At 36.1% G+C, this 23,423-nt stretch overlaps 2 protein-coding genes across 3 annotated transcripts; one reads left to right on the top strand and one right to left on the bottom strand.

Moving 5' to 3' along the window:
* Positions 1-7,304: 7,304 nt before the first annotated feature.
* Positions 7,305-16,238, bottom strand: socs1b (suppressor of cytokine signaling 1b). Of its 2 annotated transcripts, XM_051702204.1 has the most exons (5): positions 16,157-16,238; positions 16,006-16,083; positions 15,656-15,748; positions 11,340-15,441; positions 7,305-9,440 (listed from the first exon to the last, which is right to left on the bottom strand). In XM_051702204.1, exon 5 carries the CDS (start codon positions 9,391-9,393, stop codon positions 8,803-8,805), a length of 591 nt encoding a protein of 196 aa, XP_051558164.1. In that variant the 5' UTR covers positions 9,394-9,440; positions 11,340-15,441; positions 15,656-15,748; positions 16,006-16,083; positions 16,157-16,238; the 3' UTR covers positions 7,305-8,802. The 2 variants fall into 2 exon arrangements, with proteins under 2 accessions (XP_051558164.1, XP_051558163.1); XM_051702203.1 differs by having other exon boundaries at positions 16,006-16,230.
* Positions 16,239-18,394: 2,156 nt separating this feature from the next.
* On the top strand, positions 18,395-22,873 carry tlr2 (toll-like receptor 2). The gene is given in 4 exon segments (XM_051702177.1): positions 18,395-18,693; positions 19,792-21,403; positions 21,405-21,601; positions 21,603-22,873. Coding segments are annotated over 4 exon segments (2,385 nt in total). The 5' UTR covers positions 18,395-18,682; the 3' UTR covers positions 22,168-22,873.
* The last annotated feature ends 550 nt before the right edge of the window (positions 22,874-23,423 follow it).

The raw sequence follows: 23,423 nt of genomic DNA, 5'->3' as shown, positions 1-23,423 counted from the left end.
AATTTGACAAAGTGCCACAGTTTGGTTTCTGCAAGGCATTGCCTAAAGCTCAAGGGAAAGATAGACTGGCTGCCAGTTATTTTGTCTGAAGAGCCTTTGAAGGACAGTTGTTTGAAGAAGTGTGTGCACACTTCCTGTACACACAAACACACAACAGGTGGCTGGTCAACAGCAGTTAATGTTAGAATGGTTTTGGAGGATTTATGCCATTATTTCTGACAATTCTTGGAAAATAATGTATATATTGTTTCCTGGTCACAAAACTAAGACTTTAATTTGATTTTAGGGAATGGTGTTGCCTGTGCTAATGCCCTAAATGAAGTGTCTTAGTCATCAGGCATGTGATTTCACATACACTCAAACTATTACTAAAAACTCACTATACTTGTTTCTTTGTAAGGCAATGGCAAACTCTTCCTGATTACAACTCTGTAATTCCTAGAATCAGCATCAACTTTATTTGTACGTTTGCACATATGAGAAATCTCACTTTGTGACTAGGAGGAGGGTGGGGCCGGGCTGTGAATGTGCACGCCCAGCACCCAATCGGGCTGATCAGCCGAGGAGAGGGATAAAGACGAGCCAGATGCGGCAGTTTGTGAAAGAGAGAGCCACACTCAGCTGCCGTGTGTGTGTTTATGTTTGTGTCTTTTTGTTGGTTTTTTGATGGTTCATCCTGTTCCTGCCACCTCCTTTCCTATTTTAATCCCCCCTGTTACACACTTGAGTTGATCCCATAGCAACACAGATTGAAGTGCACAATAATAAAACTTTACAAATTCTTACAACATTTACAATGTGTTTAAGCATCTGCGAGTTGTGGATGCACTGTAGTGATGTTACGTATAACACTGAAGCTTCAAAGAGTGTATCGAGTATTCTTTTCAGAGAATCACGTGATCAACAAAAAACCAAGCCAGTCACCTGTGCACGCTTCACATAATTGGGAGAATTCCAAACGGAAGTGAGCATCCCTATGCCCTACTCCCTCCGAAGGGCTGAGCCCTTGAAGTGGGAACTCTGAAGGGAGCAGGGCACTCGTGTCTCATGTATGCCGTTTGGAACACCATTGATGAAGGGAGTAATGAAAGACATACATCACTTCCACTTTATCTTCACTTGAAATGTTACCATGACGACGCAGCGCATCTGTTCTTACAACAGCTCAGATATTGCCTTTTGTGTCTTATTTAAAATTGCTTACTGTTGCTGTTTTAAAAATAATAATAATAATAATAATAATAATATGTCTGTATATAAATGTATATAAAGTACATGAATGAACGTTTCCCGCCAAAAGTTATTTGGTGCAGGAGAGGTCTTAATAATAAATAAATAATAATAACCCTCAGGGTTTAGACTCGCCTACAGGATAAAATGGCCCCTGTTATGGAGTATCTCTCTGCTTATGGCTGTCTACTATCTTAAGTATGAGAACAAATGTAAACAGTGTGAGGAGGAGAACTATCTGTTATAAAAGGGCTATAGCGCTTGCCCGAGCATTTGAACATGTAAAATGTTCTGATCAACATCCTTGCTATAAAATATAACCCGTGGACACATCTCCCAGGGTCACGTGATTATAAACGGTAAAATTACTTCCTCGAAGTGACCATCGCATGTACCCTTCGCTAATGGCCTTGTGGTAGGGCCCTTTGTGGAGGGCTTGAGTTGCTCACTTGCGTTTGGAACACCTCTTAGTGTGGTATCACCTTCCGCATTGCCCTTCAAGGGTGCAAAAACGCAGTTTGGAATTCGCCCTTTGTGTGTCAGAATGTTCAAATCCAGACGTCTACTCTATGGGTTTATGGATGTTTAAGTCCATTTAAATGTATTTAAAATTACATCACACTCTTAAAAATCTATTAAGAAAAAGGTTATTTGGCATGCTGAGTGACTCCAGCCAGGACTCCTAAGCAACCAAAAATTGGCCCGGTTGCTAGGGAGGGTAGAGTCACATGGGGTAACCTCCTCGTGGTCGCTTTAATGTGGTTCTTGCTCTCGGTGGGGCGCGTGGTGAGTTGTGCGTGGATGATGCAGAGAATAGCGTGAAGCCTCCACACGCGCTATGTCTCCGTGGTACCGCACTCAACAAGGCATGTGATAAAATGCGTGGATTGACTGTCTCAAATGCGGAGGCAACTGAGATTCGTCCTCCGCCACATGGATTGAGGCGATTCACTACGCCACCACGAGGACTTAGAGCGCATTGGGAATTGGGCATTCCAAATTGGGGAGAAAAAGGGGAGAAAAAAAAAGGTTATTTATTGGCATCGAGGGTTCCATGAAGAACCTTTAACATCCATGGAACCTTCCCACTGCACAAAAGTTTGTTTGTAGTGGAAAGGGGTTCTTTATGGCAATTTTCCACTGCATGTTGCGGTTCGACTCGACTCACTCTGCTCGCTTTACTTTTCTGAGCTTTCTTTTCCACCTCAGTTTAGTGCAGTCTCAATGTGGGGGGGATTATAGGCTGATCGTCATAGTTGCGCCACCTCTACTGCTGTGACATCATCTTAAACGCGACACAAACACACAACAAAGGAGCAATGGAGGATATCGAAGGAATGTTGTTCTTGATTCTCGGCATGTGGCTGTTTTTCACAGCAAGACGACAAACTTTGTTTCAAAAGAGGTTGACGGCAGCAAGACAAAATACTGCTAAAAAAACAGGAGAGTTTGGGAAATCATACACCAAAGCAACGCTGATTGTATGTTAGCTCAAAGACGACGCACGAGGGTAAGCTAACCTGCCATCTAGCTTATAGCAATGACGCTAGTAGTGACGATTTTCTCTGACCAATCAGTGATCTGCAGGGTTTTGATGTCACATTTTGTATCAGCTCGGTTCACTTGGAACCTCGACGGTGGTAATAAAAAAAGTACCAGGTACTATCCACAGTGGAAAACCCCCGAAAAGCGAGCAGAGTCGAGTCGAGTTGAGCCGTACCGTGCAGTGCAGTGGAAAAGCCCCATTAGACTTCCTCAAAAGGTTCCTCAAAATGGTTCTTTAAAGAACCAATCACTGAAAGGATCTTTGTGGAACCAAAAAGGTTCTTCTTTGGCATCAGTGCGAAACACCCTTTTTGGTTCTTCCTGGCACCTTTATTTTTAAGAGAAATATATCCTGTAATACAAGTGTTATTAAAAATTATTAGAGCACCAGATACTTGCCTAATACTACTCTGTTAGTCGTTTATGTTCCTTAATATTAATATCACACTGAATCTTATTGGCATTTATTGCCACAATTTAATAAATGAATAACATTATCATAAGGTGAAAATTAACACTTTTATCATTGTTTGGCTTTTATTTGTGCACACTGGATCAAAACTACATCAGGCGCTTCATATAGCGGAGCTGCATACCCGGGATATTGGCTGCTTTAAATTTGACTAACCACCAGATGGCACTGTTTCCAACACTCCCGATGCTCTGAATCTTTTCACGGAGCAATCGGATGAGGCTTCATTTGCCCATCCCTAATGCACTTTAAACTGTGTTGTTGACCTGTTTACCTTTCTCAATCACTGCCTCACAACGGTCAGGAAAAATCAACGTTATTAATTCTAGGTAAACTGAACATGACAGGTCAACAGTTAGGAGAAGCCTACCCTCTTGTGGCAAATTTGCAATCATGATTTTGCTGGCATATCATAAAATAAGAGCACTGATTAAGAGTCCTTCCCTAAAAACAAACACCCAAATAGAATGATCTTGAGTATCGTTGAGGACAACAATAAGTTATTATGGGTGAGTTTACTCATAATTTATAAACAAAATATTTAAATAAAAAAATATATAAAAAAACTATTTAAATATATTATATATAATAAATAAATGGCAGAAAAATGCAATAAAAAAATTACATTAAATCTATATTTGAGATGCATCAAATACATTTTCTAAAATAACACAAATGAAAACTAAATAAGAAATGAATCAGATTACAGAAGTAAAATGGGTTGTGAAAAGCCCTTCATGTTTACTTTAAACATTGACCTTATTCCTGGTAGCGACATATTTGATTTCTGACTTGAATGAAAAAGAGGCTGTGAAGGATAGATTTACCGTCTCTTCGGTGGCTTTATAAAACTCCTAAATGACATCTAATTTTCCACAACCCATGTTTTAAAGGGTAAGTCACCCAAAAATGCAAATTCTCTCGTGTTTTACTCACCCTCATGCCATCACAAATGTGTATGACACAAACTAATATTTTTAGATGAATAGGTCCATACAGTGCAAGTGAATGGTGATCTGACCTTTTGTAGCTCCAAAAATCACATATAGGAAATATTAAAGTAATCCATATGATTCTAGTGGTTAAATCTATATCTTCAGAAGAGATATAATAGGTGTGGGTGAAAAACAGATCAATATTCAAGTCAGTTTTTATCATTAATTGTCCTCCCTGCCCAGTAGGTGGTGATATGCACAAAGAATGCAAATCACTCAAAACAAAAGAATGTAAAAGTGAAAGTGAAATTAGAGATTGATTGTTTCTCACCCACACTTATAATCACTTCTGAAGATATTCACTTGCATTTTATGGACCTACAGAGCTGAGATATTCTTCTAAAAATCTTTGTTTGTGTTCAGCAGAAGAAAGAAAGTCAAACACATCTGGGATGGCATGAGGGTGAGTAAATAATGAGAGAATTTTCATTTTTGGGTGAACTATCCCTTTAAGGAGTTATTTATCTACTGAGTTTTTTGGGAAAGATGTTTATTTAAATGTTTCGTCAGCAAAATGAACATACAGCAGTACAGCCAACTGAAGAGACTGTAAGACTATCCCTTACAATCTTATTTCCTTTCCCATCAAATATCAAGATGCTGCTACAGTGAATAAGGTAGCCATACTTGTTTGACAGGTACTGTACTTGGAGATGATCAAGAATGTACGTTGAGCTTTAATGTACTATTGAAAAACATAATACCAATTCCTTTGTAGAGCTTTTTGGAGAATAAAAGAAGCGTGGGTTTAGCAAGAGGGAAATTCTGCATCTTTACCCATATAATAGCTGTTTATCTTGTTATCTTCCTGTCTTTCAGAGTTTTTTTTTTTCTTTTATCAGTTAAGCAACACAAATCCTGTCTTGTTGAAGGACTTACTGTTTGAATGGAACTGAACTAGAAAGGTGATGCCGAGGCATGCATAAAGAATGCCATGCCACTGATAACTTACAGTAAGTCATCATAGTGGAAAAGCTATTGAATTGTCTGTTGGGCCCTGTGTAACATTACTGCTGTGGTTCATGCTGAATGAATCTGAACAGGCTTTGTTTGAGGAGGAGAGAGAATTTTGGCAAACCTGCCTGCAAACCTTGTCCAAATGTTCCTGATCCTTTTTGTGATGACAATATCCTCAACTCTGCCAGTTAGCATGGACTCTGTAATGGGCTTATGCGTCAATGGATATAAACCTGAGCTCAGTGAGGGAGGTGTGTCTAAAATGTATGTGTGTGTGCTAGATAAGAAGAAAAGGTTGAAATGCAATGATGGAGATGTTGTGGTGTGGAATACATGATAATCATAATAGATTCCTTCAAAACAGGAAACACTGTGCTGAGATTATTTTTCTTTTCTTCTTCATTTTTTCATATCGGAAGTTTTCATTATCTAAAGTTTTGTCGAAGTGTGGGATTTATTGCGCACATTGTACAATAGATAAGGGAACACATAAAAGTGTTTTTCCAGGATGTGATTTCTATAAGTTCAATGGTCTATATGTGTATGTCTGAACTGGTTTGTTCATTCAATCTGTGCTTCCTCATCTGTTCCATGCTTCTCCTCTACAAATGCATACAGCTATTTTAAAAGTTTACACTTGGTCTGACAAGCACATATACAGTACATGACACGTGATATACAGTAGCTAATCGACAAGTGTATTGTGAACACAACAGCAGGATTGTGGTTTGAATAAAATGTTCTCATTCGTACTTCAAACCATAAAATGCATTTAGGTTTAGCTACACTGAAACAACATTTTTAATTGCAAATTCATTCAACTACCTCAAATACTGGCTAAAGGCAATACTGTGGCCATTCTTCTATTAACATTAATAATGTATACAGCCAATGATAAAATAATAATAATAATAATAAATACAAACAATTTTGACACCGTGCTTATGGGAAATTAAAAGTTGGAAAAATTCAATTTCCACCTTATGGAAACAATACGCTCTGCAGTCCAGCGATAATTAGGTTTACATCAAATAAAGTAGATTATTAGCATTAAAAAGTCAGTGTGCAATTGTTAATTCAATTTTGGAATGAATAAAGAAACACATTTTAAAACAATGTAGTTGTAGTTATACTGAAAAAATTACTTTGTGAAGTAAATATAGAAGAAAAGATGATGTACTTTCTACATTGAATAAGTTAGTTGAAGCGTGAACATGAAAATATTAAGGAAATTCTACACTGTAAACCATAAAGTTGTCATTACTGTAAAAATCAAGTTGTCTTAATTAAGTATTACTTAAAATGTCAAGTTTTGGACTCATAACTCAAATATTTAAGTGCATTGAACGTATTTTTCTTAAAAATACATAGACTTAAGATTTGACTACTCAAACTATTGAGTAAACAATTTAGGCTACGGGGAATACCCACAATCCCTTGATGCTTGAATTATGTTTCCTTGATCTGAGGGAACAGATTGGAAAATTCATAGATGTTTTAGCTCTTTTGTTGTAGTATTTATGCTTTGTTGCAAATAGAGGTTTGGTGTAATGTCACCATTAGTGTGATCTGTGTCTCTTTGGTCAAGCTGGACCCTGGTCACACTATCTCACTTCTCTTTGTGCATGTGCAGCTGAAGTGTATTTATTCATTTCTGTAAAGAATTATTTAATAACTGACCTAGAATCAGTTATCAGCTTTATTTGAGCTGTTAAATTAAAATATGCAACAGTAGAAACAACAATATTTAAATTCAAATCTGAGTTAAGTCTACTTGCATTAGTTAACTCAACTTAAATAGTTAAGTTCACTCTACTTGAAAACCAAGTTAATTGAACTTAAATACTCAAGTTTTGGGAGACCCCATTACTCAATGGAATTGAGGGAACAAGTTTACTCAATCAAATGAGTGCAATGAACTTATTAGGGTTTTCACTGTACATTTGTTTTTAATTCAAACATGTACAAATTAATGCTTTAGCTTATGAGTGAATATTTTTCATGATTATTTGTTATTTTTACAATGCATCATCATTTATCAATCCTAAAGTAGAAAACCTTGTCATATTTATTTGTTAATTTGAGTACATTTCATTTATAAATAAAGTTCATTTTACTTACTGTTGTTTCCAGTATGCACCAGGCTTGAATAATTAATGAGCATGCATGGTTTCACTATTTGCAGTTTTATTTAAACCATTTTTATTATTGATCTTGATGTTACATTCGGTAACTTCTTGTTTTGTGAAGGATGAAGTTAATTTTCTACTTAAAATTGCCCGTTCATGATCCCAAAAAAATTATCTGGTAATTGTTACCATCATCGTGTTTTGAGCACCAAGTGTTGAGGTTTGAGTGCGCAGCGCCACGTTGTGTTCCCATTGTCAGTAATGCAAGGTGATGTTGTGTAATAGACTACATAGCATGCATGAAGCTTTCCTATGGAATGCTTTCATATGTAATGTGGTTTATTGATGTGTTAATAATGAATGTTCAAAATGTGAAATATTTTAGTAAATTGTTCATTTAAATTTTACTAAGCTAATTTAAACACTATGCACATTGGATTTGTAAGTACATTTTACTGAAATAGTTCAGTTAAATTCATTCTCTCACACAATATTATGTCATGAATTTAAGTAGAGTTTGCTTAATTTTATATAATTAAAAAAATAACTTAGAAAAACTGTGTGCAAAAACTTGCAAAATAAAAATTAAGTAAATCTAACTCTGCATTTTTTATTCAGTGCATAACTCTCATAGTTGCTAGACCATGAATGGGTGCAGCTGGTGGATACATAACTCATATTTTCTCCTAGATGTGGCTGTTGAATGTGATGTAGCCCAAGACTATACACTGTTGCACTTGTGTATATGGTTGAGTGACAATAAATGGATTTGATTTGATTTGAAGCGTGTAGTATGTTCCTGGCTATTTCTGGTTGGGTCGGATTACAAGTAAACCATTAGTGCATAGAAAGAGCAAAAGAGAAACAGAAACAGAGAGAGATAGATAGATGACAGTAAATTAAATCAACTGATAGGCTAAATAGTTAAACAGATAAATAAAATTACATTTATTGTAATAAAAAGCAATCCTAAACATAACTCTTAACATCAAACTAGGTGAAATGCTTCAGATTATCTGCATGGCAGAATGGCATAATGCATACTATAGATTTAATAGTCTACATATTGTACTGAATCCCATAATGTAAATTATTATACTGATAATGGTCACTACCAGTGCTGTGTGTATTAGATGGTTTACATTCATATATAAAGACAGACAATACAATTTAAAAGTAACAAAGTCATCATATTCAATAATACAGACTGTAACACTTTACCAGTACCAGTGTAATTGCTCTAAAGCAATCATCGGCCAATGATGGGAAAATAGGCTACTGATTATGCAGTATCTTTCATATAAAACTGTGTTGTAGTGCATTTTTCTGTGAATAACCCAAACAATCACACACTTAAGTACACTACAGTATGTTCTAGTTGGGCAACCCAGGCATGTGAATTCTCTGAAATGATAAAAAAAAAAAATTACACTTTCTTAAAGGTAAAATGTGAAAGTGAACAGGTAAAATCTGTTCATATACTAAATGGGTACAACCACAGAAATTCTTTAAGCTTCTTGCTCACAGGGAGTTGTTGAATGCTATCTTTCCCAAAACTTTGCACCACTGCTCTCCGTGCCAGTTCTTGTAGGCTTTGTGCTGCTTCTCCACGATAGGGCTTACTCAGACTCTTTTTGGGGGAGGCTATATAGTACTCCAGCAAGGCAAATAGACAAGGGAAACTGTGTTTACTCCCAGCCAAACTAAAACCCCCATCTTTCAGGAGCACCCGTACACTGGTAGGTCCCTCGGGAGCCCGATAGCTTAGAGTGAAGAAAACGTTCACCTGCATGCTATCCCGGATTAAGAACGTCCCAAGGGGGAGCTTGGCAAGTTGTGTGTGAGCTTCATCCACATCCAAGGGACCCCAATAAAATCCACTGTGGCTCAAGTGATGCACAGCCTGGGTGATGAGATTACAGTCCTGCTGGTGCCGAAAGGGGCGAAAGTGTGTTGGTGGGACAGAACAGGGCGTAGGGACCTCTGCTGGCTTGGATGGGCCTTGTGGTGCAACTGGAAGGTCAGTGTCATTGTGTTGGACCATTCTGGATTGGGGCCCAATCATGACATTCCTCCATGGTCCCAACACATAAACGAGTAATTCTGTGCAGCCTGAGAGAGAAAGAGAAAGAGTTGTAGGAACAAGAAGTGGGAAGAGCGCTTGCCTGAACATATTCGGGAAAGTCTGTGTATGTATGTGTGGGGAAGCCATTTTGATGTAAGTTGTGCCTTATCATAGAAACATTCAAATTTGACCATTTACATGCAAATTATTCTCAAGACTCAAACTGCATACAAACACACCAACAAAAAATATTTCTTCCCTTTAGTAGGGTAGGACAGGGCTAAAGGACCTTAAGGAAATTGTGCTTTTTTTCTGTTCACAAAGTCTACGTGTATCAAAATTGGAAGAAAAAAAATACATTTCTTTTTATTGAGTAGTAATGGAGCATCATAATTTGTATGAAAAAAAAAAAATAACATTGGTTGTTTTGATTAAAATAAGTTTTTGAAAAATGTGGTGAGGGTACCTCACCAATGCCTTAGGGGGATTATAGGGCAACATTTGTCAACTTAAGCAAACAGTTTTAAGACAGCAAGATGCTTTTCTGAGTAACAAATTAAGATAATACTTATTCAAAATAACTACTTTAGAAAAGGGTTAACCATTTTCTGTTCATTTAAATCACATTTGGCATTTCATAACTTCTCAAGTATTCTATAAACAAATTCATTTCCATTGTGATAGGATCTGTCAATGTGAGCCCACTTCAAAAAAACTTCATAAAACTATTCGCCCACATAATGTGTTTTAAGGGGGCCTTTTGCCCCTGCAACAGGGGGGCTTTTAAGGCCAAATACTATCATTTCACTTATTGGACAGTTATTATAAAACTTTTGATTTAATTACCTTAACGTATTTTGTCTTCATATAAATAGGATTGTCAGTAGTTACATAAATTTGCAACATTTTAACATTATTAAATATAGATCAAAATTACCTCAAATTCAAACTTTAGTCATTGCATGGAATGATCTTATGGATCAGAATTTTGCAGTTCATGGTGACAAACAGTTGTGTAGGAAAGCACTGTGGTGGTTTTTGTTGCCGATTAGTGTTTTGGGGAGAAAATCAAAATCAAAAGTGCCTTTAAACCCCGTGGGGCTTTTAGTACCCTACTTGAAAAACTGCAGAATTTGCTTGAGGTAGTCTGTTGCATGAGAACAGTGTCTGTCTGAAGTGACAGTAACAATTTAGATAAATCAAAATCTTGGCTAGAACTCTTCAAATGTGATTCTCACTGTAACTGAAAATGAATACAAGGAAAAAACGAAAAGCAATGCTTCTGTTAGAAAATGTTCTCTGCAAAACGAATTAGCTATTGTGCGAACACGTAACTTGAATTATTGTACGTGCCAGGGAGTTTCCACAGTCTAAAATAAATAATGCATGACGCTTTTACGATGTTGTTAAAGAATGATGGGACTAATATTCTTTATTTATTTTCCATTTTCAAAATAGTGTCAATGCATTTACACAAATGTTGGAAGACGTTGTACAACACGATCGGGAATTAAAGTTATGCGTAACAGATGGTCCTATAATTTTGTAAAACCAACAGACTCGGAAAGGCAACGAATGAAAAATCGCTTAAAATAGTTGTATTATTATTATTATTATTATTTTCCGTTAACGACCCCACTAGTAAAAAGGGAAAATGTTCATAGAAGCACCATTAACGGTTTCAGCAACTTAAATGGTTCTCCTGGCGTTATAGGAACGTGAAAATGTTCTCCTTCATGGCAACAGGCTGCTAAACCCCCGTTTTTGAACGTTTATTTTTTAAGAGTGACAACGACTGACAATTTTATATTTCGGACTAACAATTATGCTGTTTGCATACTGAAAAGGTTTCATACAACCCGGTCTACATTGAGAACAGTCTTTCACTCTGCAATGAATTGTGTACAAAGCCCCTCAGTCCAGTTCTCAGATCAAAAACCACTTACCGCAATTGTAGTTTTGATGTTGACTAGCTCAGCTTCTCCAGAATTGTGTCAAAGATTTCCTGCGACACTGCTCTTTGAGATGAATCAAGATTCTCTCAACTGGTTGAACGTTACAAAAGAATAGCGAAACCGAAAGTTTTTTGCACCAATATATATACAGACACGCGGCAGTCTCGCCTCTGAAATACCAAGAACTGTAAGATCTCCTCCAAGAACTCCAGCTGTATGGATGTTAGGATACGTTGCGATGTATTCGTATATCTTATACGAAAGATACATATACTGTATATGTCAATGAAAAGCATTACGTGACGTGCAAAGTAAAATCCTATATTTATATGCTAATGGAGACCGATTTGGCAACTAGCGCGCATAACTGAACCCCCCCATCTCTATGCATTCTCTTCAAACAGGCCAAGATCTCGGCAATGAAGGAGACACCAGAAGTGTATTTACAGAAGCATGTGTTAAGCAAACAATACAGTTCATGTTAATAATGTGCGCATATAAATGTATTATTTATCTTTAGCCTCTTATAAAATACTACTTTGATTTCACTTTCGCTTTGCACCTCGGCTTACTTTAAATCACGTGATCTGTACACTGCAATCTCAGTCTACAAGATATTAATGATTAAAAGTATTAGGTTTTCACCCCTTTTTATTTTGATCGTTTAGGACTATAACCTAAACACTCTATGTGGATTAAAAACTGAAAACATATATGCATAACTATAACTCAATTTATATTTATTATATATATATCATTTTTATTTTTTTTTTAGTAAACCCAATCTTCTATACATGTTATAGTCAGACTATACTGTAAAAGTATACAAATATTCCAGCAATTTATGTTTTTTTTTTTAATTTTTTTTTTTACTTATTTACTCAAATTGCATACATACTAATATACACCCAAATTAGTCACACAAGTGTGCAATTAAATTTGTTTTACATGGACATTAATTCAATGCAACTTGTAAATGCAGTTTTGAAAATAAAACGTTAACAGATGCTATATGGTTTTCAGTTCTTTCTGCAGAAGTCTTGAAAATGTTTTTTTTTTTTCGTCTTACATCTTTGGTCTCTGTAAACATCTGTATCTCTGACAGTCAAGAGAGATTGCATGCCTGGAAATTATCTAAGACATAATTACAAATACATTAGATCCAGGCTATTAAATGAGTTTTAAAATTAATAATACATAAATAAAAAAAATTCCAGATTTGTTTACATTTTAAAATATATTTTTTTCAAATGTGTTTGCTTATTATTTAAATGCATAACTCATTTAAGCAGTTTTTTATATGTTTTGCATGATCAAATGACAGTTTTGTCTGCAGATTTTGAATAATTACCGTGCACAGTACTTCAGATGAATCCAAATATTAATTTCCACATTAAGTTATTTTCCCCTTTGAGATGAGCCCCAAAAAAGATGCAATGGAAAAGGTAAAACTCCCAAGAAGACCAACTATTATTACCAGTGTCATCAACTGCCTAACACATAACACATTCACTCCAATGATTTTCGTAAGCTAGGTGTAGTCCCCTATGTATATATATATATAAAAAAAATAAAAAAACCTCACCACAACCCACCATACAGCAGACCTGAATGCAGGTGCTTTTTCATTTCAGTTTCACTTTGGCTATTGCAGGTACCTATAATATATTATAGAGATATATAATATTCATAAAAAGTAACTCTTTTAAAAGTACAGTAAGACTGTTTTAAAGTCAGAAAGACTTGAACTAAATTTGCATATCATATCTGAAAGAGGAAAATGATCTGATATCACAATAAACTGGTCTCTTAAAGGAAAGAGGTAGTTTTCCAGTCATATGCTGACTGTCTTAATAGAATCTACTTTGGAATGCAATAGGACTTCATAGAAATGTCACTTTCAGAATGATGCCACATCTTGATCAACTGAAATGATGACCCTGAAACAAAAAGCACAGAATAACATCATTTTAAAACAGCACTGATATTTCTCAAGTGTAAAAATCTGACTGCAAACCCTCTGAACATTGCATTCGACAGGAATTCATGTGTGTGTTTCAGTCTACACGTGTTCAGTCTAGATTTGCATTGCTAGCAGGGCCGTTTCTGAGCATATGGGGGCCCTTAAGCAAATTCCTACTTGGAGGGCCACCCTCTTTTATAAAATAATAATAATAACAATAAATAACTTTACAAAGATTTTAAATAAAACAAAATTAAAAAAATATATATATAAAAAGAAATATAGCTGCAAGCTGCAATTACGGTGCCAAGCACACCAACAGTAAGGAGGTATCACTGGACATCACTGATTATAACGTTAAGAAAAGCAGCATAAAAAAACATTGGTAGAATGACTAATTTTACAATATAATTAAGCATAACTTTTGACCAATAAATGCAATAAACGCTTTGATGCTGTCACCAAATTTATGTGATGTTGTCAGGGTGTGGTCTCAATGACAAATAAAAGTTTAATGTCAATACGGCAAAGCATTGCCAAGATATAGCCTCAGATCCTTATTGGCGTGTTGCCATGAAATTCATTGACGCTTTACACGAGAACGATTTGGTTTATCACAAAGCTTTTCATAACTTTTTGTCATGAGTGTACCTAGATAATACACACAAGATTTAGTGCAAATCGGACTTACGGCTAAAGCCCTAGGTATACTTGGTTTTTGCCCGTTCCGGATCAGCTTGCGCCTGGTCACGGCTGACATATAAAAATTGGATATCATTCAACTTATGCCCTGGGGAATCTAAAGAGAAAACTCTCATGATTTTAGGCCAAACTATTCAGACATTATAAGCAATAATGGCTGTTTTTCATATTTCCTGACCACTAGGTGGTGCTGTGCCAAAACTGTGCAGGTACACTCAGGTCATGCTTGTAATGACATATAGTAAGTTTCATGTCAATACACTAAATCATTGTGAAGATACAGCTTTACGTGCATTTTGGTGTGCTCTCTGTCACATTTGTTGAGTTATATGAGAACGGTTTGGTTTACCATCATGAATTCTATAACTTTTTGTCATGAGTGTCTCTAGATGATGCGTGCCAAATTTTGTGCGAATCGGACATACAGCCTAGTCGGAGTTCGATAAAGTAGGTTTTTCCGAAAATTCAAAATGCAGAAAAATCGAGTGGGTCGGAGGCGAAAAACAATGCAATATCTGGGGCATGACCCAAGGAATCAATAATTTTGTTACTAGGACTTATGGTTCAAAAGTTATAGGCAAAAAGGTATGTGACACTTTGAACTGTTGGTGGTGCTAGAGAGTTTGAGTGAAAGACCCTAAATTTGGGTTAGTTACATTTGAGAGTGAGATTTGTCAACTTAAGCAAATACTTTTAAGACAGCAAGACGCTTTTCTGAGTAACAAATTAATATAATACTTATTCAAAATAACCACTTCAGAAAAGGGTAAACCATTTCCGAAACGTAAGTGACATTTTGAACTGTTGGTGGCACTAGAGGGTTGGCGTGAGAGACACCACATCTGGGTCAGTTACATTTGAGAGTGTCCTCTATCAGTGTGCCAAATTGCATAACTTTCCTTGGTACGGTTCCATGGGCTGCCATAGACTTTCCACGGAAGAATAATAATAAGAACACTAACAGATACAATAGGAGCTTCTCACCTTCGGTGCTTGGCCCTTAAAAATAAAAAAACACCTTGCTTTGCGGGGGCCCCTGGTGGCTCAAGGGCCCAAAGCGGCTGCTTATACCTCTTATAGCTAAAAATGGCCCTGTAAAACAAAGCAACTGTCCCATTTGCTTCCAAAAGAAGCACTGACACTCTCAATATTTCTGTAGGGGAAAAAAAGCACTTAATAACCATACACTGCACACTGCTGGCAAATCACTTAAAGACTAAAATGAACAAAAATCTGTTAGCCACAGTCCATTCATGTGGTGATCATAAATAATTTATTGTACTTTTTAACCCTCAAAAACCCCAAACTTAATCATTTCTTTTTTGTTTACGAGGACGCAGATGCTGTTTCAAGTTCCTTCTTCCTGCTGCGCCTCAGCATGTAGGCAGCAGCTGTGAGTGCAAGAGCACCATATGTGGCAAGAACAAACTAGAAAAGGGAAGAGAATAAGAGGCAGAACAAAATGCATTTAAGACACAAACTGATGTGATAGTTTCTAGGACATTTTCACAAGCAGGCATTTTTTTAACCATTAGTTGTATTCAGAAAGATTTGGTAAATTATGTCTTTAACAACGAGACATGCCCTTTATTACCAGTACATAATTCTTAAAAAACGAGTCACAGTAAAACATTGATCTTACATTTCTGCGTCCTTGTAGTGTGTAGCTGTTAAAATACTTCCTCCATCCTGTCAGTTCAGTTGGGTTTGGTGCATTCATCCCAAAGAGCTGTTTCTGTATTTCACACACAATTTATAATCACAAAATCAACATTAACACGTATGTCATTTTGGCTTCAAGTGAAAAGGGGTGAAAACAATGTCCAAAATAATATCGTATTACCATGGTGTCATAGAAGCATATCAGTCATGAAAGTTAAGAACTAATTAGTTTTCTGTCTTAGAAGGGTATAGATTTCAAATAAATTGCACTTTATTTTCATGACAGCATACATGACTGCTATCCATTGTTAATAAGGCTTATTTGTGTACCTTGACCTCGGTTATGAGATGACCAAAGCTTGTCAGCGGAATGCGTGTCTTTACGGGAGAAGTCGGCATGTCTGTAGCCTAAAAATATGTTTAAAAATGTATGTAAGCTTGAAAAATATTGTTCATATGGCTCAACGCTTACTCTATTTACCTAATAATCAAGTAGCTAGCTAGAAGCTACAAGGGCACGCTGCGGGTGTTTGTCGCTGTATGTAGTTCCGGGTTGTAATTTGTTTCATGGCAACACACTATCCAATTAAAAAGCCCCAACAAAGATGTTGAGCCAATGGTTGCAGGTCTGGGGGCGGGGCCTCGTTAAAGTTACACAAGCGAGTTAAAGAGCCCGCGTTTGAAATTGATTATGGTAAGTTCATTTTTGCAAAAGTGGGTTAGAGGAAGCTATAAAGACTATGAGGAAATATATGGATGCATTTTAACCCCTTTTATTTAGCTTCCTCCAAAGTGACTTGAGTATGGTAGTAAACTTAGTAGTAAAATAATTGCTAAAGCCGTAACCTCTGAAGTGCTGCTTACTCAGAGGTCAAATGTATATTTCGTATAAATGTATATACAAACTTTGTCTCAGATATTTATCCTAAAACTTCTTAGATTAGGGATAGTTCACCCAACCTCATGCCACCCCAGATGTGTATGACTTTCTTTCTTCTGTTGAACACAAACAATTTTTTTTTTTTTTAAGAATATCTCTGTAGGTCCATACAATGCAAGTGAATTGTGGCCAGAACTTTGAAGGTCCAAAAATCATTTAAATGCAGCATAAAATTAATCCATACGATTGCAGTGGTTAAATCCATGTCTTCTGAAGCAATATGATAGGTGTGGGTGAGAAACAGATCAATATTTAGGTCTTTTTGGACTATAAATTCTCCTCCTGCCCAGTAGGTGGTTATATGCATAAAGAATGTGAATCACCAGAATCAACAGAAGAAGAATGTGAAAGTGAAAGTGGAGATTTACCATTTTATGAGTTTTGTATGTTCCCAGGGAATCAAACCCATGACCACCATGCTCTGCCTGTTAAGCTTTTTACATACTCTTTTTTGATTCATTAGGGTAAAATAAGTTCAAAATACATCCTTTAAACAAAATAATAATTTCTGCTTTTTTCTGATTAAACTAAAGAAAGATTAATTAAGCTTAGCGTCATGGGTGAAACCTGAAATTTAAATCACTTACCAATTAGTATTGTTCCTGCATATTCCTATAAATGCTCCTAAAAATATATGGAAGTCACATTGGCCTTATTGCTTAAAATTACAGTGATTTCCATAACCCAGATAGCACATATACATTTCAAAAAGCTGGCTGTTTAAGAGCATTTCATTTGGAAAGCATCACATTCTAATTGACATCTGCTAAACATCTTAAAAATATCAGATTTACAAACATTCTAAATAATAAACATCTCAAAGACATCTGCTGAATATCTTATTGATATCCGAGAGGAAACATCTTATAGACTAGATTAGCAAACAACCTAAAAAATATGTCTTCCAGATTTAAACACACACACCAAATAGACAGCTGGGTGATGTATGTGTGCTATCAGGGAATTTTAGAAATAATGTGGCTTTAAATCTAAAATGAAATAATAGAGAAAGGCTTTTCTGCTGTTTACAGTTCCAATCAGCCAGAGCAAAAATAACAGCCTGTGTCACATGAGGATTTAGGAAGTTATGTCTGATTGTCTGATGACATATGCCTCTTTTCACCTGTCACTTACAGGTATATCACTAGGGAGAAATCTTGCAATTGTTTTGTCCTTCACCAGAAAAGTGGCTGAAAGAAGGTAGCTCACAATAAGCCTGACATTTATTGTTATGCGAGAACTGTATTCAAAATCACTCAATCAATAGGTATCATATACAGTATATTCTACCTATAATACTTTTTAATTTACCTATAAAACCCATTTCTGAAGCATGTATACTACATAATTATATCTAGAGGGAGGGTCCAGACAGTATATGCAAATATATTTCTAAAGTACAGTAATAACTGAAGTGTTTGTTTTATAATATTAAAAATATGAGCATTTGAATAAAATAGGTTTTAATTGTACCAGATTGAAGATCCCTGCACTTCACCACAGGACTGTTAATAACATTCTCGTTATCAATATTGTATTTATTTATTTTTTATTATTTGATTTGTTACTTTTGCTGTACTTGTAGAATATTTGCAACTGCCTGTCATGAATGAAACCTGATGCTGGACACACAAGACCTTACAACCACCACAGGAGAAGTAAAGTTGTGTATTGTCGTGCAGGAGTTACTTTCGAGGCCAATTTGGCAAGATTACTTCCTTTTCTCATATCCTTAATTCTGAAGTGGTGCTCAGTGAAGCATAAATAAAAGATGTCTTAAATAGTTTTACAAAAATTGATTTGCATAAAAGCGTGTTTAGCTATATCTCCAAACTACTAAGACACAGCATGAGAGAAATATACAGTATGTACGGTATAGATGAAATACAATTGCTCTGAGATTGGTCTTAAGGGATTGTTCCCTAAAATCTATGCTGCAAAAAAGGACATGATTTTGTTTCAATCAGGCTACTCTGTTTCACTGCCTCTTGTGACTCACATTATCTTTGCGTTCTGTGTTTGAAATTTTTACGACTGCCAATCTGCAGGCAAACTTTGGGAGCAGAAATGCCAGCTAGGTAATCTTTCAACTTTTCTATCTTGTAATATGCAGTAGTGGTAGAACTGTTACATTCATCATGTTTAAAGACTAGCTATTCAATTGCACATACTCATATTTAAACAGATTGTACATTGCCAAGAATTTGGCATTATAATTGTGGAACTTCTGTTTTATGTTTTTGTTCAGACTCTTGTGTTTGCAGACTAGCTGCATTATGCAACTAAATATAGGCTAATACTGTAGGGTGGATATAGTTAAAGGAATATTACGGGTTCAATACAAGTTAAGCTCAATCGACAGCATTTGTGGCATAATGTTGATTGCCACAAAAAAAATCATTTTGACTTGCCCCTCCTTTTCTTTAAAAAAAGCAAAAATCTAGGTTACAGTTAAACACTTATGGGGCCCATAAATGTTAAAATACTCATTGTTTTAAAAGTATAGTCACAAGACGTAAAAAAAAAATATGTGTGTTAACATGATTTTAATGTGATAAAATTGCTTACTAACATTTTCTGTGTAAAGTTACAGCCAATTTTAAAACCTCATTGACATGACGATGTAATGTCAACAAACCTTAAAACGACTGTAAAAATGATGATTTAAACAACTTAACAGCTCATATAATACATGAATTTTAACAGAAGAATTAATGTAAGTGCTTTTATAAACTTATAAGCTTCACATTTTAAACCCTCCAAAAATTGGCCCCATTCACTTCCATTGTAAGTGCCTCACTGTAACCTTGATTTTTTTCTTTTTTTAAAGAAAAGAACGGATGAGTCGAAATCATCTTTTGTGGTTATTAACATTGCCACATATGCCACAAATGCTGTTGACTGAGCTTTATTTGTAAAGTTGAATATTCCTTTAAAGAACCTTGACACTCCAGCCTTATCTGTCTCCTGACCTGATGGCCCAATTTACCTGAATTCACCCAATATAAATAGACCTATACAATCAAATAATAGGCTTTAGATACCAAGTACTGTATACTGTAAATGTATTTTCTGATTAATTGTAATCAAATACTATTCTAGTACTATTCTATTCTTGAATATCCTTTAAAAAATCAAATAAAAGGTGAATCTTACTTGTGTTTGTTCTCTTATAGGATGAGATTCTTGGGAGCAAAACAGTCCATAATTCTACTTTTTACACTCATGTTGGTTCAAGGTTTTGAGTACTCTTGGACAAAATGTGATAAATGTGATGAGCAACAAGTTTGCAACTGTTCCTCAAAACATCTGCAACAGGTTCCAAAAGTTCCAGTGAATGCTGTTGGCATTGATCTGTCTTTCAATGAAATTGAGTCAATTGACAAGAATGATCTCAGCTTATATAGTGAGCTGAAAAACCTAAAATTGCATATGAACAACCTCAAGTTAATTCACGAAGAAGCATTCAACTCTCAAGAAAAGCTGGAAGTTCTTGATCTGTCTTTAAACAACCTGAAAAATCTATCTTCATTTTAGTTCCACAGTCTAAAATCTCTAAAGCAGTTGAACCTTTTAGGAAATCCATATACCACCCTCGGGCCTGCTCCTCTCTTTCAGTCTCTGGTAAACTTGAGGACACTGCAATTTGGCAGTCCTTCACTGAAAAAGGTATACAGGAATGGCTTAGATGGGCTCACTCATATGGATGAGATGACATTTGTTGGCAGTAACCTGAGGTCATATGAGAATGGGAGCTTTAGAGCAGCCCAACCCATTGGTTTAGTCTCCTTGAGCCTTCAAGATCTCTTTCAGGATGATCCAGAACTTGTCTCTAAGATTCTTCAAGATGTTTCCCACCCTGAAACTGTGCTGATTATCAAAGATGTTATACTCAGAACAAACACTTCAGTAGAACCCTTCAAAGCGCTGAAAGAAGGAGGCACAACAAGTCTGACTTTGCTGAAAAGCACTACAACAGATGAAGCTGTCGCCTCAGTCTTGTTGATCATGAATGGTTCTGCATTGTCTTACATTGGTCTTGAAGATGTACGTTTAGTTGGTAAAGGGTGGTGGCAGAAAGCTAAGCCCATGGATTATAAAAGCTTGCATACTGCCTTCATACGAAATCTTGACATCCAAGTCTTCTTTATGTTTAGCAGCATGGCCCAACTGGGAATTATCTTAAAGAATTTTCACAAGGTGTCTGTGATAAACTGCACACTTTATGCGATTCCTCGGATAACTGCTATCTTTCTGAATAACACTGAATACTTGGACCTCAGCCAAAATCTACTGTCAGACCTAACAAATCAGGAGACCTTGTATACTGGTCAAGGGGCATTTCAAAACCTCAACACACTCAACGTGAGCCAGAACTCTTTAAAATCTTTTGGGCTGTTGTTGAGTCTGGTAGCCAATCTTAAGAGACGTATTTATTTGGACATAAGTCACAATAGCTTTGGTTCTATGCCAGAAAAGTGTATCTGGCCAGAAACTCTCAGATTTCTGAACCTTTCAAGCATAAAGCTATGTAAATTGACCCCTTGCTTGCCTTCTAGCTTGACAGTCCTGGATCTCAGTGAAAATTATCTAACAGTGTTCCACCAAAGATTTCCTAAGCTTACTAAGCTTATATTGACGGGCAACAGATTTATGAAACTGCCACAGGGGGAATTATTTCCAAGCCTAAAGACGCTTCTCATCCAAAGAAATGCCTTGCATATGCTCAACAGGAAAGCTCTGATGCGGTACAGAAACCTGCAATACTTGAAGGTGGGTCAAAAAAAATTTTGTGTGCTCCTGCGAGTTTGTGGCTTTCTTCAGACAGGATGTTGAAAATTTCATTATCCTACGGGATGGTCATCGTAATTATCTCTGTGACACTCCATTCATTCTCAGGGGTGATACTATCGACAGTGTCAGATTATCAGTCTTTGAATGCTACATGATCCCTGCTGTCTCAGTTCTGTGTTCAGTTATTGTCTTAGATTGGACTTATTGTTGTTACCTGTCACAAGCTCCATGTTTTATGGTACCTGCAGATGACTAAAGCATGAATACAAGCCAAATGAAAACCAGCAGTTTGTCAAACAGCTGCAGAACTCTGCTTTGACGCTTTTGTGTCCTACAGTCAACAAGATGCTGAGTGGGTCGAGGAGATCCTAGTTCCAGAGCTAGAAAGTGCTCATCCTCCCTTTGCTCTCTGTTTGCACAAACGTGACTTCAGGCCAGGTCGCTGGATCATGGACAACATAATTGACTCGATTGAGAAGAGCCATCGGACCCTATTTGTTCTGTCTGAGCACTTTGTCACCAGCGAATGGTGCCGCTACGAACTAGACTTTTCGCATTTCCGCATAGTCGATAAGCACAACGATTCTGCTGTCTTGATACTTCTTGAGCCAATCAAGAAGGAGACAATTCTCAAGCGTTTCTGCAAACTAAGGAAGATTATGAACTCCAGAACATATCTGGAGTGGCCCGAGGATGAGGAAAAGAGATCAGAGTTCTGGAGCAATCTTAGAGTCGCCCTAAGGAGAGACGAATGTTGAAGAGTAAAAACATGATCATGCATTTCCTAAATTTTAAGGGAAAAAAAACACTGTTTTGATTTTATTGTATTGATCTTATTTTAATAGTTTCCTTCTAATTGTGTGGGTTAACTTTCTATCTGGTGTTTGACAGTTCTTTTTTCCCCTATCTGTTTTGGGTAATAAACCATATTAGAGTACCAGCACCACTGTGAACATACAGTGGTTTGTGGTTAAATATTAATGGGAAGCACAACACTACCCTGAACAAATGTAAATATTCCAGGCCATATTTAGTGTCCAGAGTGTTCCTGTAATGTGACCTGTTTCAATAGAAGGTTATCTAATTGTAATTTAATGTACTGTTTCTTTCAATGAGAGTTCTATGAATGTTTAACAAAAGTAGCATTATTTCAGTTCAGCCATAATCTGTTAGTTAAGTAAATAACATAAGATTTTCTGTTGAAAGTTAATGTTTGTGACAGTGAACTTTACAGTGCACCACTCCACATAATTAACTGTCATAAAACCAATCCAAACATTTTAACTGTATGTCCTTGTGACTTTTTTATTTATTTTTACAAAAAACATAATATTGTATCAGATGTATCTAGGTTTATAATTTTGAGCATGTTGTCATTATATATTGGCCTGCTCTGGCTTAACTCTCCAACAGCTTGGGGCACTTGCCATAAGTATAATATTTTCAAATAAATGATTGAGTCAAATACGATATCGGCTGTTAAGTGATGTCCACTGGTTTGCATGCTTTTTTTTTTTTTTAAGAAAACTTATTTGGCCAAGTAAACTGAACTTTTTAAGTAATGTTAACTAGTTACAAGTTAACTCATCTGTGATCTAAGGATCATTGTTTCTATTTAATTATTTACATTTAGTTATAGCAGGTTTTATAGGTTTCATAATGATAACAGGAATCTCAGTTAGTCATATGGCACATTGGATTCTCCTCAGTACTTCTTTATAGTGCACATAAATCTGCACTTTTGTAAATTACAATTAAAGCAGAACGGCTTAAATTTAACAGGCTCCAAGTTCACTAGAGGTAACACTAATCACCCTAATGGTGACTTCACACAAATCACAACTATCAACCAGCTACAAAAAAATAACAATAGTCATAAGAATTAAAACTATATACAAATTATATACATATGTTCCCTTGTTTTTAACAAACATACATAATTTATTCAAGTGCAAGGGCTGATAGGTATTTCACACAGCCGCAATTTTGTACTTGATCATTTTGAGTTAGCTGT

The sequence above is a fragment of the Myxocyprinus asiaticus genome, chromosome 7 (assembly GCF_019703515.2).
Source record: "Myxocyprinus asiaticus isolate MX2 ecotype Aquarium Trade chromosome 7, UBuf_Myxa_2, whole genome shotgun sequence".
NCBI classification, from domain to species: Eukaryota; Metazoa; Chordata; class Actinopteri; order Cypriniformes; family Catostomidae; genus Myxocyprinus; species Myxocyprinus asiaticus.
The sequence above is the reverse complement of the archived record's forward strand: the minus strand, read 5'-3'. Positions and strand labels throughout refer to the sequence as shown.